Source organism: Amblyomma maculatum, chromosome 2 (assembly GCF_055883805.1).
Source record: "Amblyomma maculatum isolate TAMU_Amacu chromosome 2, ASM5588380v1, whole genome shotgun sequence".
Taxonomy (NCBI): domain Eukaryota; kingdom Metazoa; phylum Arthropoda; class Arachnida; order Ixodida; family Ixodidae; genus Amblyomma; species Amblyomma maculatum.
In genome coordinates, this window is record NC_139345.1 from 157,437,921 (window position 1) to 157,454,237 (window position 16,317).

The 16,317-nt window shown below is 45.0% G+C and overlaps 1 protein-coding gene and 1 pseudogene across 1 annotated transcript in view; one reads left to right on the top strand and one right to left on the bottom strand.

Annotated features, from left to right (window-relative positions):
* The window catches only part of LOC146200259 (solute carrier family 52, riboflavin transporter, member 3-B-like), a 95,380-nt gene that overhangs the window by 16,361 nt on the left and 62,702 nt on the right, over positions 1-16,317 (bottom strand). The window contains exons 2-6 of the mRNA XM_084595455.1: positions 14,906-15,251; positions 13,329-13,525; positions 5,818-6,064; positions 2,679-2,945; positions 224-454 (exon numbers count right to left, since the gene is read on the bottom strand). Coding sequence (XP_084451581.1) covers positions 224-454; positions 2,679-2,945; positions 5,818-6,064; positions 13,329-13,525; positions 14,906-15,196 — 1,233 coding nt within the window. The 5' untranslated portion in view covers positions 15,197-15,251. The remainder of the gene's footprint in view (positions 1-223; positions 455-2,678; positions 2,946-5,817; positions 6,065-13,328; positions 13,526-14,905; positions 15,252-16,317) is intronic.
* The window catches only part of LOC146200260 (uncharacterized), an 86,236-nt pseudogene continuing 85,274 nt past the window's right edge, over positions 15,356-16,317 (top strand).

Sequence of the window (16,317 nt, forward strand, 5' to 3'; positions counted from 1 at the left end):
ACACGAGCGGAACCAAAACATTCGTAACCCGAGCCGTCTTCCAGAAGTCTGGTCTTACTAAAAACATCGTTTAAGTGTGGATTTAGCCCGGACTTTATCGTGCAAGCCAGCCCTGGTCTCTTTGTGGGCACAAAAAGTTGCCAAAATTTACTTACAGGCGAGATTATCTGGTTTAGTCGAAAGTAGCCCGACTACCTGCTTAACTCTTTTCCCAGATACCCACCATGAGTGCTGCGCCAGCCACGGTTCCCACGAGAACAGGGTGTGGGCTCTGGAGTGCTAGCAGCAGGATATATGCAGCACAGCCCAGTCCGCCAGCAGTGAGGAGCCCCAGGCCAGCGAGGTTGCTCAGAGGAATGACAGCGGCTACGGCACATGACAGCGGGTTCGCGATCACAGCCAGGTTAGTGGCCAGGTGGTAAGGAACCTGGCCGTACGGCAGGCTCGAGTAGGTCTGCGGAAAAATGCCGAGTTGTTGTCGCGGTCGTTTCTTAGTGTTTCGACCACTCGGCACACTTTTTATAATAGGGAAAAGATACCAGATAAACAAAAGACAACGTCCGTTACATAACTGGGACTTGTAGCCAAATTGGTAACATACAGGTAGTTCAAAATTAGCTTTAGATGTATCGCAAAAATAGGTAACCAAACTATGAAGCTGCCTTTGCCTATAGGTTGAGCGACCAGGTAGGCATAAATCATTTCTTGATGTGTATAGTATAAGTAACCAATATCATTGTATAAAACGTTTAGCTGCCATGACTAGCCGCCATCATCGGCCTGACTACGCGCACTGTAGGACAAAGGATTCGAGCGTATTTCACTTGCTAACTTGGTCCTTTGCGCCTACAGGCCGCGGAATCGCCACTGCCTTCCTAATATCAGCAGCCCTTATCGATTCCTCTCGCACATTATTATGCTCGCTTTCTCTTAGGACCCAATAAGCTACCCTTCATCATCATCATTATCATCATCATCAGACGGGCTATACCCACTGCTGGGTGAATGCCTCTCACATATTCCTCCATTCAAACACATCCATGTATTAGCTGCGTGCACTTGACCAATTAGAACTTCTTAACCTCATCCGCCCACCTGACTTTCTGCCACCCCTCCTACACAAACAACCCTAGCTATCTTTCCGTAGCATTACAAGTTCTGCTCATGCCTACTTATTTTTCGAACCCGCCGTGGTAGCCCAGAATAAGTCGGTCGCCTACTGAACCCAAAAATGTGGGTTCAATCTGGCAAGGGCGTCACTTTTCGATTAGGACGCAAGGCAAATTGTCCGTGTCTGTGCGATGTCAGCGTACGTCAAGGTCCTCCAGCTGGTCAAAATTTCTGGACTGTCCCACTGCCTAGGCCCTTGCAGACTGTCTCCTTCGGGCTTTCAACCATCTAGTCTAGAGTAAATCGAACCAAACCATTTCTTCCTCTTCATTTCGACTCTACTGAAACATTTGTCATTAAGTTGCATCCGGTTCTACGTCATTAACTTGAATCTCTTAAAATAAATGTTTCATTCTACCCTAATCTTGGTTTAGGGCATGTGACCCCTGATGGTCTATTTCTCAAGGGAGCTTCAAGCAATGTGGACCCCTCGCATAGTCATGATTTTTATAGCGCTGAAGAAACAGCACAGGAAGAAAGACACAAAAGGACAGAAGCGCTTTTTGTCTCTCTTCCTGTGGTGTTTCTTCAGCGCTATAAAAATCAAGGTCATGTGCCAACTAACCCGTCAAAAAGTCCTGCTCTAGCATAGGCAGAGTCATAAATTAATAAGATTTAGATTGGAAAACATTTCCTAGCAGCACATTGAGGTTACATAAACGGCGCATTAAATCTTAGGAGATGCTTATGCTGCACCTTTAGAGTGTAAAGCGAAAGTTAAGGGACCTAGTCGTTGGCTTTTCTGGTCGTTGTTCGCTATCACGGGCTTCCCGAGCAACTCAGACAACGGCTTGATTTGGTTGGTTCATTCGTTGCCTTTATCCTCCGCACCGCTTCTTTACCCGTAATTTCTAACTTCTATCTATCATACACTGTATAAAAAACGGTGGCACCGCGCCAACACAGATGACGAGGAAGGCTTCGGGGTTCTAAGCCGACCAGCTGTCGCGTGCACTAAAGTTCGAGCTGCAATGATCGGACCCGATATTGTGCTTCGCTACTCGATCGCCTTGCGCCGACGGTCGACGTCTGCTGTCCTCCGGACATCCCAATACACCCTTCTTCAACCAAATCAAAGTTACCATCATTTCACCCATTTCAGATAAACCACTGAGGGAAAGACCACAACATATTCACTATGTGCGACCCACACGCCTGAACTAATAAACCTAAGTTTATGTGTCTCGCTTCCAATGGTCGTGAGTTCCAAATCGAATGCTCCGCAATTAACTACAATTCATTTTCCTTGTCTGTGCCAAAGGAAGTTCCTCTTTAATTTCGACTTCATCTCGACCTGTACTCACAAACGGCGGCGCATACGCTGGCGATTCTGGCAATGTCGTGTTTTCTTCACACGGTGTTCTTATGCTATCGAGTAAAATTATTCCATCATAGTCACAACACTGCTCTTAGGACTCCTCGAACGAATTTTGAAGGTCGTTATGTGAGGCTCCTCGTGGGCGCATGGGGCCTAGTTGTAAGGACAGTAATGTTCCCTTCGAGCCCACCTGCACGGCGAGGAGGACGCCATTTCCGAGGCAAGCGATAACTGCCTGCAGCGTGAGAGCGAGCCACCACTGCCACCGCTGGAGACGGCGGCCTGGCCAGCGGCCGCTCAGGGACGTCTCCTCTCCCGACACCCCATCGGAACATCTCTGGGCGGGAGCGCTATCATCATTCTGGACTGGCGCTCCCGCGGGCTGCACATCGGGTACGTAGCCGCCGTTCTCAGCGGCGCCGTATTGCTGACCCTTCTTGATCCTTCTGTCCGGTACCTGCATGAGCCGCACGAGAAGGCATTTTATTGCGATAGCAATACTGCGACAGGTTTCAAGTCGTCGCGTAGTCCCGGCCGAGGCCTCGTTTCACTTTGAACAGCCGCCAAAGAAGAAGAAGAAGAAGAAGAACGCTCGGTCAACGGCAGCTAATGCTTTCGCTCAACAATCGGTTCAGCAGCATTGAACCCTTCTCATTTATATGTGGGCTTGTAGCTTACGCTCTCGCCTCAAGAATGAGCTAAAGTGTTCCCAATAATGTAGCACCTTACACTGATAGGGCGTGATAGGGGAATAATGTAGCAGGCAAAAGAAGCTTCCGCCGTTGCTATCGCAATTCACCTAGGGTTAACCAGTGTTAAACCACAACTAATTTTTTTTTTTTTTGCGTTGCGTAGTCCGTTGCGAGCAGAGCATGCTGGAAAGCAAGAAAAGCTCCTGTCCAGCCTGCTCCCAACAATATATGCCGGGTTCCCAACTAAATGTAACAAAGGTTATAAAAATACTGCGAGAGCGAGCCCAGTAAAACAGATTCAGAGCTGTACACAGGTGCCTATGCTAATCTGGACCATTTGTTCGGTAACCGAGGTTAATTAATTAGTAAGTATTAATTCACTATGTTTAACTATTGCCGTTCGAGGTAAAGTGTCAATGCAATAATTGTTGAACTTTTCCAGAAACGGCTAGACACGTTGTTTCCAGCACGATATGATTTACGCTGCCCTATTTATAGGCCTTTAAAAATGCTGCCACGTGAGGGGCTCTTATTCTAAATCATTATCCAAGGGCGTAGACCCAGCTTTATTGTAGACAGCACGGCACAGAAAAGCGGGTTTTGTTATCTCGGACTTGTTTGGGGGCTTTAAAATAGCGCCGCAGTCACGAGCATGTTTTTTTTTATTGCTCTTGACGTTGTTTTCGGCCGGTAAAACATCACTTTACGTAAACGCTAGTTAGGTGAAGACTACACAGCTAGCTGTTTTTCGAGAAGAGCTACAACTTTTGCACGGACACGTTTTCTCTCAAGCCAGTAAATAAAAATAGCTAATTAGTCTGTTCTAATAACGTTACTGAAATGTAGGAAACCTCAAACAGTTGAGCACGTGTTCCTGGATTGTTGGGATGCGGTGTTTTACTGGGATGTGTTACAAAGGAGACTTAAAAAAAAAACCCTCCATTGACGCCACGTGGAATTCGGTGCTTGACAACTGTTAATGATGATTTCCAGTATGACCTCATCATGCTATTGGGCCTTCACAGTATTTGGAGGAGTAGGATGGCTTATAGACACTGTGATGTCGATGCACGATCTCTATGTGAATATTTTGTTGAACAAGTGTATAAACTAAAAGAAATTTTGAAGCAGCAAGACGCTGCGGAGGAGGTCTTGAGCCTGATGGGCGAACTTGTGGTAATGAAAGTCCATTAGACACGGTTGTCAGCCAAGGGGCATGAGAACCACGATCTTTTACTGATGTATTTGTACAAATTCATGCAATAAAGAAAAAAAAAGCCGGGATGGCGCAGTGGTTACGGCGCTCGACTACTGTTCCCAAGAACGCGGGATGGAATCCCCGTCTCGGCGGCCGCTTTTCGGTGGAGGCGAAAAGCAAGGCGCCCGTGTGCTGTGCGATGTCAGTGCACGTTAAAAAACCGCAGGTGGTCGAAATTTCCGGAGTCCTCCACTACGGCGTCTCTCATAGCCGGAGTCGCTTTGGGACGTTAAACCCCACAAACCAACCAACCATCTGAACAGCCCTGAATTGGTTTCACTGGGCTCGCGTTCGCAGTATTTTTAAAACTTTGGTTACTTTTAGCTCGGACAACCAGTATATTTATCTTTGGAGAGCATGCTGCAGAGCGAGTTGGTGGTGCGTGATGTGACGAATGCAGAAAAGTTCCCCATCAAAATTCTTGTGATAAATTATTCACATCAAGAAGGGGCAGCAGTTCCACGTGCTTCCTTATGCCCTTTCCCACCTTCCTCGTGCACGTACGAAAATGCTCGCCCAAATGGATACAAGGGCCAAGGACCCTGGACAAGGGCAGAAAGACCTTGGAGACCGTTCAGCAATCATCAGCTGACCACGAAAAGGTTGTCTTTGAAGAGGAGGGAAGCTTGCTAGTTTTTGGTAACATAGCATGGCGCTGGCGAGATCATCCTGGGAGAAGTTATCAGCGCAGCCGTCAATGTAATATGCGCTAATTGAGGCTACACGATCGACTGGTACCTTGGAGTTGTATCTGCATTTCCGCTTCCGCACGAGTTTCGTCTTGGTATCGGTAATGGCTTAGGATGCATCGGACGGCTGATACTGTCACGCATCTTTGAGCCTTGTTTACAGGCGAAACTTTCAACGTTGTGATTTAAAAAAAAAAGAAAAAGAAAAACAACGAGTACGGTTTGTCGATGCCCGATACGGACTATCTCAGAACAATAACTTATAGAAATGGACCCGAGCATGCAAAATTGCTAACCCAAATCAAAAATTATTTTTGCTGGAAAAAATGCTGAGTGCTAATTAGATATTGCGTATACTTCAGATGTACAGTTCGCGCGGACTGCCGTCAAAATTTGCTCCCTAGCAAAAAGTCTGTCATTGCACAGAAATGGACAAAGAATTATTCCACACCTTTGGCAAGCGTACAATAACAGGCCGGTCTCCGCAACTACTATTTGCCACGTTCATATAGAAAGGGTGATAGGCCAGCACCATTTCGTATGAATAGGACTATTTTTTAGTCTCATCACGCTATATCAATATTGCAAAGAGTTCTGGGACGCTATATAAAGTTTCATCGATCAAAAAAATTTCAAAAATCTGCCCTACCCCACAAAGGCAATAGATTTACGATCTTAAGACAGGCCCACCTGGTAGGCGGTGGCCACAGGCCAGTGTGCCAGGGCGGAGAACGACAGCCAGCTAAGAGCCAGAATGACGCAAAGGAGGGATAGGAACACCTCCACGCTGAACCGGGGCCCACGGGGGCCTGCTTCGGCGAAGTCTTCCGTGGCGCTGCTATTGGTTGTCGAGTTCCCGCTTTCGGTAGCGCCGACTCCTTGAGCCAGCGCCAAGACGGCTGGCACGAGGCCACTCAGGCCTTCCCCGACCATATACCTGTGAGAAGGCAGGCCGAATTAAAGGAGAAGGCTTCAAAGCTCACGGTTGGAGTGAAGTAGATCAAGTGTATGTAGAGGAAAGAGAAAGGTACTAAAAGTGCAAACACTTCCCTAACTGTGAACTGAATTTTACTGACAGCCCGCTGGTGTTCCGACGAAAAATTTCGAAAATTTCTTGAAATGGGGAGTTTAAAAACAATATTTCAAAAGGAGGCTCTCAGCAGCAACGGACGTTATTCACCGAAAGGAGTGTTCAAATTGCCTACCTATTTAACGAAAAATTAAGAACTCTCACTTTAATTAACCTAGTTAGTTGGTTACCTCAAAGCTATAGACCTTGCAATGCTACTTCACTTTTTAAAGACAAGAAAACACATTTCCTGAAGTCCTGCACTAAGAGGAAATCCCCCTCATTTTGCGCGCAGACCGACCCTGAATCCATTGCACGTGCACGAACGTCGACGGAAGTTCAGCAGCCGCTGTTGAAGTGCTGTAGTACAATGGCGGCTTATTGGAACTGACTGTGCTGTTGTGCCACGCCATAAGCATTCTTACGCTCTGTAGTTTGATGAAAGGAAAAGGACAGTTAGTGCAAAGTTCGTGGTGGTTCAAGTTCAGAGCGACTAAGCGAAAGTGCGTGACACAGTTCGGATTAGTTGCCGCTGTAACTGACGTCATCAGCAAACGTCGCGCTTGCCCCGAGATCCTACGTGTCTATTCCACTCAGTGTCGTTTCCGTAAGGATATAAAGCATGACATTTTCTTCCTCGACAAGGCTAATTTCAAAAGCAAATATGGCCTTGTTTTTTCCACGGCTTCGAATTTTCAAGTTACATAGACTGTTCAAATGTAAAGTTAACAACAGGCTTTTATTAATAAGTTACAACACTGGAACAAATTATACTGACAGTTAAGCCTGCTATGGTTAAGCATTTGTTCCTAGTTGATTCCGTACACAGCAGGGCGCACAAAAAGTATAAATGAGAACTTGACAACGTCTTTTGACGCTGTAAGCCCCGTGGATAGTCAAAACCAGTGGGCTCCAGAGCCATCCCTGCTAAATCGCTGGTATTGCACATCAATTCATAGGCTTCTACTGGGAGTGTGCCACAGTCGGCAGGGTTTCGTTTTTAGTCAAACCCTAAAGAGCGATCACAAAATTCGTTCGTTAGTGAGAATGAGACACTGAGTATACCTAAGCTTCGCTCCGACTTTCGCTTCGAACAATAGGCGCGTCAGGTATTTTTACGATGTTACTAATAAAACACGCAGCTTCCGCAGTTCTGATATGTGAGCGGCGATTTGAAAATGCCGGAGATGAAGTTTTCTTTCTTTGCTGAAAACCAAGCCAGGGTAATAAAGGACGGAATCGTTCGCACATACAATTATCAGCAGTGCTGCGACATATCTATACTCGAGACTTGTGCAATTCCATATGAAAATGTGGCTGCTTGTTATTCATCGGTAATTATTATGAACTCAGCTAAAGCCTTGATGCCTACACACGCTTCGCGCTCTCACTGGAAACACTGATCCAACGTTCATTACGAACGCTATCAGCGGTCGGTGCTCAGCGGGCTGTGGCATCGATCGAGCGTTTTCTCTACACAAACTAAGGTACAGAAAGTAAGGGTGACATGTGAATGAAACCTAACAATCCACTCAGCGCATTCTACCCAGAGAGTAAAATTTAATCGCAGCGCTGAGAATTCCACTACATATTTATCCGGTGCCAGGAAAACAGACACTGAGGAACCAGGTGACGGCGTACTTATCTGCAAACTCTATAGAGAAGAAAATTGCGCCAAGATAAATTCGACCAAAAGAAAAGCTATGTGTTAATTACCAACGGGAAGGGTTGGGTTTCAGGGATTCGAAAATCATCATTAAGATCAGAACAGATTAAGTTGTGGACTGTCTGAAAGTCATCGTAGTGGTTCTTCGAGGCATCTAAATTGGAAAAATAACCGAGGCAATCTAAATTTACGCCAACTGTAGGCTCGAAATAAATATTTCCTACCTCACAAATTCAAACCATTGCTGTGTGATGCATTTTCGCTAGCGATTTCTCAAAGCTATAGGTTATACCACAGCAATCTCGAGTATTTCTAAATTGCAATTGCTCCCAAAAAGGTTTCCTGCTTTCACAATAAGGCATCACTGGTTAAACTTATTTCTAACCAAGCAAAGAGCTCTTAAAGGCAAAATCCATGTTCCGCGTTCGGCTCGTTTGAGTAGAAACGCGTTATAATTTGCAAATCGTACATTAAATAAAATAACAGCGCTATCGTTCTTTTGCAGACTTAGAAATAAAAACATTACCTTGCCAACCTCCCCCAATTCTCATTCCTACACATAATGACATAATCGTTACAGTAGACTGCATCGGAATCACTAAACAAACTGTATCCTGACGGATTCCATCCGCATCGTGCACCGTACCACCAGTTATTACTTTTGTAGGGAACTTCACTTCACTTCACTTCATTTTATTTCCTTAAAGGCCTTTCTTGGAGGTATCACATAAGGGGTGGGTTTACAAGCATGAGAAAATACAAGCACAAGTCATTGTGTTTGAAAATAAATTTTTAAGACTATAAATTGATATGCCCATTATTCTCCCAAAGACACAAAATTACGAATGTATAAACCCTTAATCCGTACACTTCTCGAGTATGCGTCTGTTGTTTGGAACCCATATAAATAGTTGGAAATTAACAAGCTTGAAGCAATCCAGAAAAAAGGTGTGCGATTTATATGTCACCGTTACGATCGCGACTTCTCCCCCTCTTCTACGGTCTCTTCCTTGAACCGAACTACGCTCTCTTCACGTTGTCGTGTCGAATTCTTAAAATTCTTGCATCCCATAGTCAGCTGTACAGTTGGGATTTCTCACGATAATTACATTACCCTAGCGAAAACATCATCTACAATGAGTCATCACGACCTCAACTTAGTACTCTACCACGCACGTACTAACATGTTCAAGTTCAGTTTCTTCCCCCGCTATATTGAAAACTGAAATTCACTAGCGGCGTCTATTCGCTTATATCCTCCTCATAGCTTTTTATCCGTCGTCTAGGATAAATAACCCTGGTCACTTATGCTCGGCGCGTACTTGTGAACGTTCTCGTGCATATGTTTTTTTCTGATATTGTAATGTATTTTGATTTCGTGTTATACTCGATGTATATACCTATGCATTTGTAGCCCGCTCCTACCATAGCGCACATATGCGCAGCAGTATGTATGAATAAATATGTCTTGCACTCTTGTATGCGCTTACATATAGCATCTTGGTGTGTTACCAGTTGAGGTTCCTGAAGGTTTCAAATTTTAGGTCCGCTATACGGTTTAGTGCGTTGCATTGCACGAATCAGTTTCACATCGCTCAAACAATACATAATATATATATATATATATATATATATATATATATATATATATATATATATATATATATATATATATATATATATATATATATATATATATATATATATATATATATATATATATATATATATATATATTATTACGTTAGGCGGTGCATGCACTGATATGTTCATAAGAAGGAAAAAGAAGTATCTGGGTAGTTTTGGCGAAGACGACGACATTCGAGCAGTGTCGCTGGTGCCTACAGGAAAGGCCTGTTGTGTGGAAGCCTAGTCTCCCGCCTCCGCTCTTTGAAGCCTCAAGCTGAACTACCCCCGTAACATCTTAGTGGAGGTGCTGGGTAGTTCAGTGTATATATATATATATATATATATCAATGAAGGAGAAATGAGGGTTCTCGTTATAATACATGAAGGAAAGAAGCCAACAGTCGGCGAGGCCTCTCCTTCATATATATATATATATATATATATATATATATATATATATATATATATATATATATATATATATATATATATATATATATATATATATATTTCGTGTGTAGGCGTGTTTCGTTGTGAGCATGCAGACTGATTTCGTATCTGCGGCTTTGCCAGTTTCCTGAAGGGTGTAGAGTTCCATCCGGCTATTTTCAAAGCGTCTAACCTCGACAAAGGCAGGCAACCCTAACTTGAGTTCACTCTATGCGTTGATGTTACGAGTACAGACACTTATCCAACGAACTCTGTGAAGTAGTTAAAGTAAGTCTAGGCAACAGTCATTTGCCACCCTACACATTTTTGGACAGCTACGACCGCTGAAACGCCTACTGATACTTATTGTTAGCTCTTTTTAGGCATTTATCTCTAACCTCCCGATAGGCGTTATGAAATAGACCATGCTGACAAGCGCATAAGGCACATGTGGCCCTACTCGCGATAGTTCAGGGAATCAACCTTCTTAATTACCATATTCCTTTTCATATGCAGCTCATTATCCTCTGTACACAATGCAAAATCTCCCATATGGCGGCGAAACGGAGTAAAATGCGCAGGTTCTAGGTCATGTACATTGACAAGTAACGGTAATTACAACGTTCCCATTTGCCAGTCATTTGAACCACATGTCCACAATGAACGACAACCCTGAATCATTTAAAGAATAAGGGAAGAAGAAAGTGCACCAAGGACCTTTTTGGCGTCGCAGCTTTCAGGAAGTCGTACCAGTGAATCTAGTTCAAGCAATTATGTGCTTTTGAATAAGCGCGCAAAAATGGTCAAACCAACGATATTTTTGCAAGCCCTCCGGACTTCTTAAGAGGGCGTTTAAAGTAGCATTTGCTTTAGTCAGGAGTTTTTTTTTTTTTTTTTTTTTTTCGCTGAAGCTCCATACAGCGTTCCTGATGTGCCTATTTTCGCCATACGGCAACGCAAAGCATTGAATTCGAACTTCACAATGTGTGTAATATTAATTATTCATTACGTATTATTCCTAAAGTTAAAATTATTCTTACAATTACAATTATTCTTACAACGTGACAGGAAGATCGGTGACGACCTTCCTGTCTTCTATAAGGGAAACTGCTCGTATTCGCTTTCGCTTATTTATCTCCCCATTTCCTTTCTTTCATTTCATTTCGTTTATTTACCCTGTAGTATAACATAAGGGATGGGAAATATATTATTAAGAGCAAGCGTTAACACAGCGAAAGGTGATTTGTTACATTTTTAGCGACACGCAGCATAACTATTAAATCGTTGCTCAAAGTTTCTACGTGCGATAACTGTTTACGTTACCTTTATATTTTTGTCCAGTTCACGTTTTTTTCAATGTTACTTAAAAATGTCGATACAGCCAGAGCCAAGTTATCAAGGAGGTTAGGGCAGATATAGAGAGACAGATGAAGTAATTGAAGAGCGTTCTCTCGAGGCTTAAGAAACAGCTGACGGGAAAAAAAAAACATAAGGCATTCATCCCATGAACGGCTTCAATCCTGGATGGGCTGAGTTCGGCGAGGCTTATGCCATCCAATTTAATGCCCTGCCAGACGAGAAAGGATCCGTGCTTGAGTGTGACTGGGGAAAGCGAGGTCATTAAGACACGAGACAGTTCGAATTCTCCAAACAATGCAGTGTGCTGAGAAAGCATAGAAACTTCGACTGTTCATTCATTTAAGTGATTACTGGCCGAATTTTGCCGTTGGTTCATTCAAATTTCAAAGGAGGGCCAAGTCTATTTCGGCGTTGTTTACAAAGTCGCTTCTGAACGATCGTAAAATATGTTTGTAATTTTAACTTTAGAATTGCGCTCAGTCGAAGGTTGGGTGGGCCAGGTTCATTGGTGAAGCCGCCTCTCACCTATATCCATCTTAAAGGGCCACTGTCCAGGGAAAGACCTTTTAAGCAAAGGAGCCCAGTGTTCCGATCAGGTACCGGAGATAGTTTGTGCAAAATACTACGGCGATACGCGTGCCGCAAACAAGCAAAAATACAAATCAAAGCTCTCTCATCCTCCCCGTCGGGAAACCAGCTTCCCCGTTCTCTACGAGCCGCAAGGCTGACGTCGTAGTCGAAAACGGCATCCATTGGTCCGTCTCGCTGTCTGAGGGTGGGTTTCTATCGCTCGCTGCGCGCTTTTCCCTCGCCACGGCCGGATTGAATCCAGCGGCGCGCGCTCCCTCGACAGTGTTTTTTTTTCGTCTCGCACGCGGAGTGCCACGCCCCAGCTCCCGCAAAACGCGGAGGTGGAAGGGGAATTTGTCTTGAAGAGGCTAGGCTTGGTTGGTTTGTGGGGTTTAACGTCCCAAAGCGACTCAGAAGAGGCTAGGCGACCGGGTAGGAGAGTGAAAAACCTTTACGAGGGAACGGAAGGAGAGAAACACGACAGAATCGGGTGATTGCAGTGGCTGTAACTGCGTTATTATTTACTTTTCAAAAACATTTTGCGGCCTTGCGTTCTGGGGGCGAAGTCTCACAGTCACCGGGGAAGAAAATGTTTTCGAGGCCTTTAAGAGGTCAGTACGATAGCGCGTGTTTGAATCTACTGCGTACAGATCCGAGTTGTTGAAGACGATCACATGCAATACACAGCACGAGAGAAAGGAAGTAAAATATGCGCGGTGATCGGCTGCGCTGAAAGATACACCTATCACCTCTAGCTTTTGTTGCGTAAAGCACATGACATCTTAGCACATTCCAGGCTGGACAGCTTCCTTAGAACCTTAAAATAATTGCAGGACTTTCACTCATGTTAAGTCAGTGAAATACGATTATAGTGCAACAAAGAATTGCCTACGCTTTAACCAGGCTAAATCTAATTAGGTGAAGCGGTTAGGCTTGAGTTTATACATGTGCCAACCTAGATTTCCGGCGATGAAATTGACGAGACTATGCAGGAGAAGACACTGTCAACTACAAGAGGGAACTTACTCGTGATGTAGTATCTGCCGTCAAATGTCAAAGGTGAGTCGTGGCACACCATAGATGGTGCCACGGTTAAGCTACATAGCCACGATGTGACCTCTGGCTCGTTCAAGGTCAAACAAGCTTTCAGCTGGCCCTTGGCTGACACATTGCGTAGTGAAGCTTTCGCTTCAAAACGTCGATGGGTACGAGTTTCCGTTCTCGCTTCCCCGCCAGAAATTGTGGAGTTTGAATCCAATCCGCTTCAACGATATTTTTTAGCTTGGCAGAGGCCTCAAAAAAGATTTGTGGTAGGATTTTATCGTGTTCATTAGCGCTTTCGTATTAAAAAAAAACGATGTTCTATTCCAGCCACTGTAGTTCAATGTACTTAGCTTTGGAGCCTTTAGCGAGCTATGTTAGCATGCTAGTATTACGGTCTAAAAAGCACATTCAACATTCGAGGTTTTGTTGTCGTACCAGAACAGGAACTGTGGTGGATATCGGGCCATGAAAGGCATGTAGAGGACGGAGCTGGTGCAGTCGACACAGGAGAGAAAAAAGGCGAGGGCGATGAACGCCACACTGTGTCCTCCAACCGTGTGTCGCCACAGGAACACCAACAAGACGCTGGCCGTCAGGCCCACGAGCAAGGTCGCGTGCACCGAACACCGGATCTGTGGGAAGAGATATGAAACCGTAAGCTGTGGACATAATACGCGATGCGCTTAATTATGCGCGAAAGGACTAGCACATGAGGAAAAACTTAATCTAGCGCAAGAGGAAAGATTCTTGTCTGAAATAAAAGTAGGGAGGTAGGTTAGAGCTGCAACACTTTTTTCACCTAGCACTGGCCGACACGAAGAGCGTAGGAAAGAAGGTTCTGATAGATGTCAATGTGAAAGGTAAATAACTGTTGGCACTCAATTAAAAACGCTCTAGGGCGACAAAGGAGAGAAATGTGTGGGAGCGGACTTCAGCGGCTGCCGCTGCTGTCCGCGCTCATGTTAGGAGGGCTCTTCGAGGGAAGGCACAAAATATGAGCAGTAATGCTCTTCACACCCGAGCTTCGATAGCGTCGCCTGAAAAACGCAGCTAGGCCCCGATTATCTGAAGAGAATGTCGCCCGAATTCTTTCCTGGAAGAGGATTTAACGTGCGCAACCTTAACGTGTAAATGACGAAACGTGGAATCATCGTATGAACTGCGCAAAACAGAAACATTTTCACATGACGTTGACAGTGAAGGAAGCATTTACTGGCATGGCCCGTGAAGAACGCATCATACATATCGTGATATTATGAGCAGGCTCCCGAAACTGAGGTTATCTATCCACGGCTACTGAAACCAGTTGGCTGCATATTAAAGAAGACAACATATATGGGCTTGGACAAGAAGCGTCTTCACTGTAAATACCGAGAAGGTGACACATTTTCACGTTTTCTTGTACGGTGTGGAAAATTCATAATCCGCGGAGAGGGAACTAAGTATCGGGGAGGGGGGTAAGGCATATCAAGATTATTGGCCTTTTAAACTTTAAAATGCAGGACTGGCAAATTCACATAAATCATGGTACGAAATTTTTAATGGTGAGACGACTACTCGAAAACTTCAAATTCTAATTCCTGGTCTGTTTTTTCTCGTGGGCTTTTTGCAATGGTGCCAAAGTTGTTATCTTTAAGAACTGGTGGCACCAAGGTTTTTTAGACGACAGGTAACGGACGTGCACTATTTATTGCGGAGGAAACAATTACCAACCGGCTATGCGCCAAAAAATAAAAATCCCGTACAATTTTGCTGCTGTTCCTTTCATATTAGGAGGCCTCTAGCATAGTATACACATACGGATGACCCTACAGAGCACCTCGAACCAAGTATTAGTTGCTAAAAGTAATATCTGCAAGCGAGATCGAGGCGCAACTCCTATTCATGTAGTAGGCTGTTATACTCTCCTGCTTAAAAACAATGAATATCGTTCCTTGCTCCTTAACATCGACAAGTGTTCAGAAAAATATCACAACAGTGCATAAGGCTAAGCCATAAGTGGAGGTACTAACTCCGAGATGGTTGCGGGCGAGCGTGTAGGCCAGCGGTCCCACGTTGGCGACCTGTATGACGATGACGAGCACCGAACCGAGGTTCCACCCCTCCGGCAGCGCGGGAACGAGCAGCGGCATCTGCACCCACAGGCCATTCACGCTCACCCACGCGCTCACGCCGAACATGAGCGAACAGGCCGATATGAATGCCCGAGGCCAACCCGCAGGCATCCGAAGGGCTAGCGCCTTCCTGGTGCTGCCACCGCCGCCGCTGAAGGCAGGGACGCTGCCTGCAGACTGCTCCTCCATGATGAGCACTGGTTGCAGGTCGCCTTTGGGGTGGTTCAGGTTCTGTCCACTGTCACTGCGTGAGCGAGCAAATGCACAAAAATATAGAATGCAGCAAGCATTGGCAGGCTGACGGAAGAAAAAGAAGCCGCTCTATTTCACCCTCCGCTCACTGGGGCCATGGCGAGCAGAACGGAGTTGGCCATCTACGTGGCCTGCCCAAAGGCGGCAGGCTACCTTACCCACCCGCCCTCGGGTCAGCTAACTTAAGGCTAAATGAATCAACAGATATAAATATGTGTAAACCCGGTACGGGCTTATGTGTAATTTACCGGAATACAGGGATCCCCGGCTACAGGCGCAAACGTAGGACACAAGTTTGCTATACCGTAATTCAACCAACAATTGCCCCCAAACCTCTATGCTTAGATGGTTATTATTATTAGGTCATGCATGTGCAATATGATCTTACTGAGGGAGCACATAATTACTTAAAGGGGTAATTAATTGTAAATGGGTTCATAGAAAACGAAAGACCTAGTACCTGTGCCACCACCGTGGACAACTGAACCGTACCGTAATATGAGAGGAAGGTAGCAGTGAGAGTGGAAGAGAGAAAGAGTGCTGTAGGTGGAGGGCTATGCAGTAACTTTGACCCTTGGAGTGCAGGACCTGCTGCGATCTCTAATACTTCGTCACGAAGCCCTGGCACGTAGGGGAGAAAGTAGTACACTGCGTTAATTGCGGCAGAGATGCGGCTACTGCAAGTAATACGATCATTTGGTGTAGCGTAGTATGGAATGCACCCCCCACTACTATAGAGAACCCGAAAGACAGCGAATGGAAGAGAAATTAGGCAACCCGCTGGTATCATAAACCTTAAGGTATTGAAAATACCCTCCTCTTTGCCTTTTCTTTGCGGTGCTATTGATAGCGAAACCACAGAACCCCTTCAGATCGCAATTTCACCTTCACCTTGCGTATATTTTGATAACTGGTTCAATCAATGCAGGCTGCTATGCATCTACATTGGGACGATGGAAGCCATGAGCCGGACCGCATCTCTCGGCTAGATGCATGGCTCATCACTTCTTGTATACCATCTAAAGTTATGCGAGGTCAAGGAACTATGCTCTATCGGT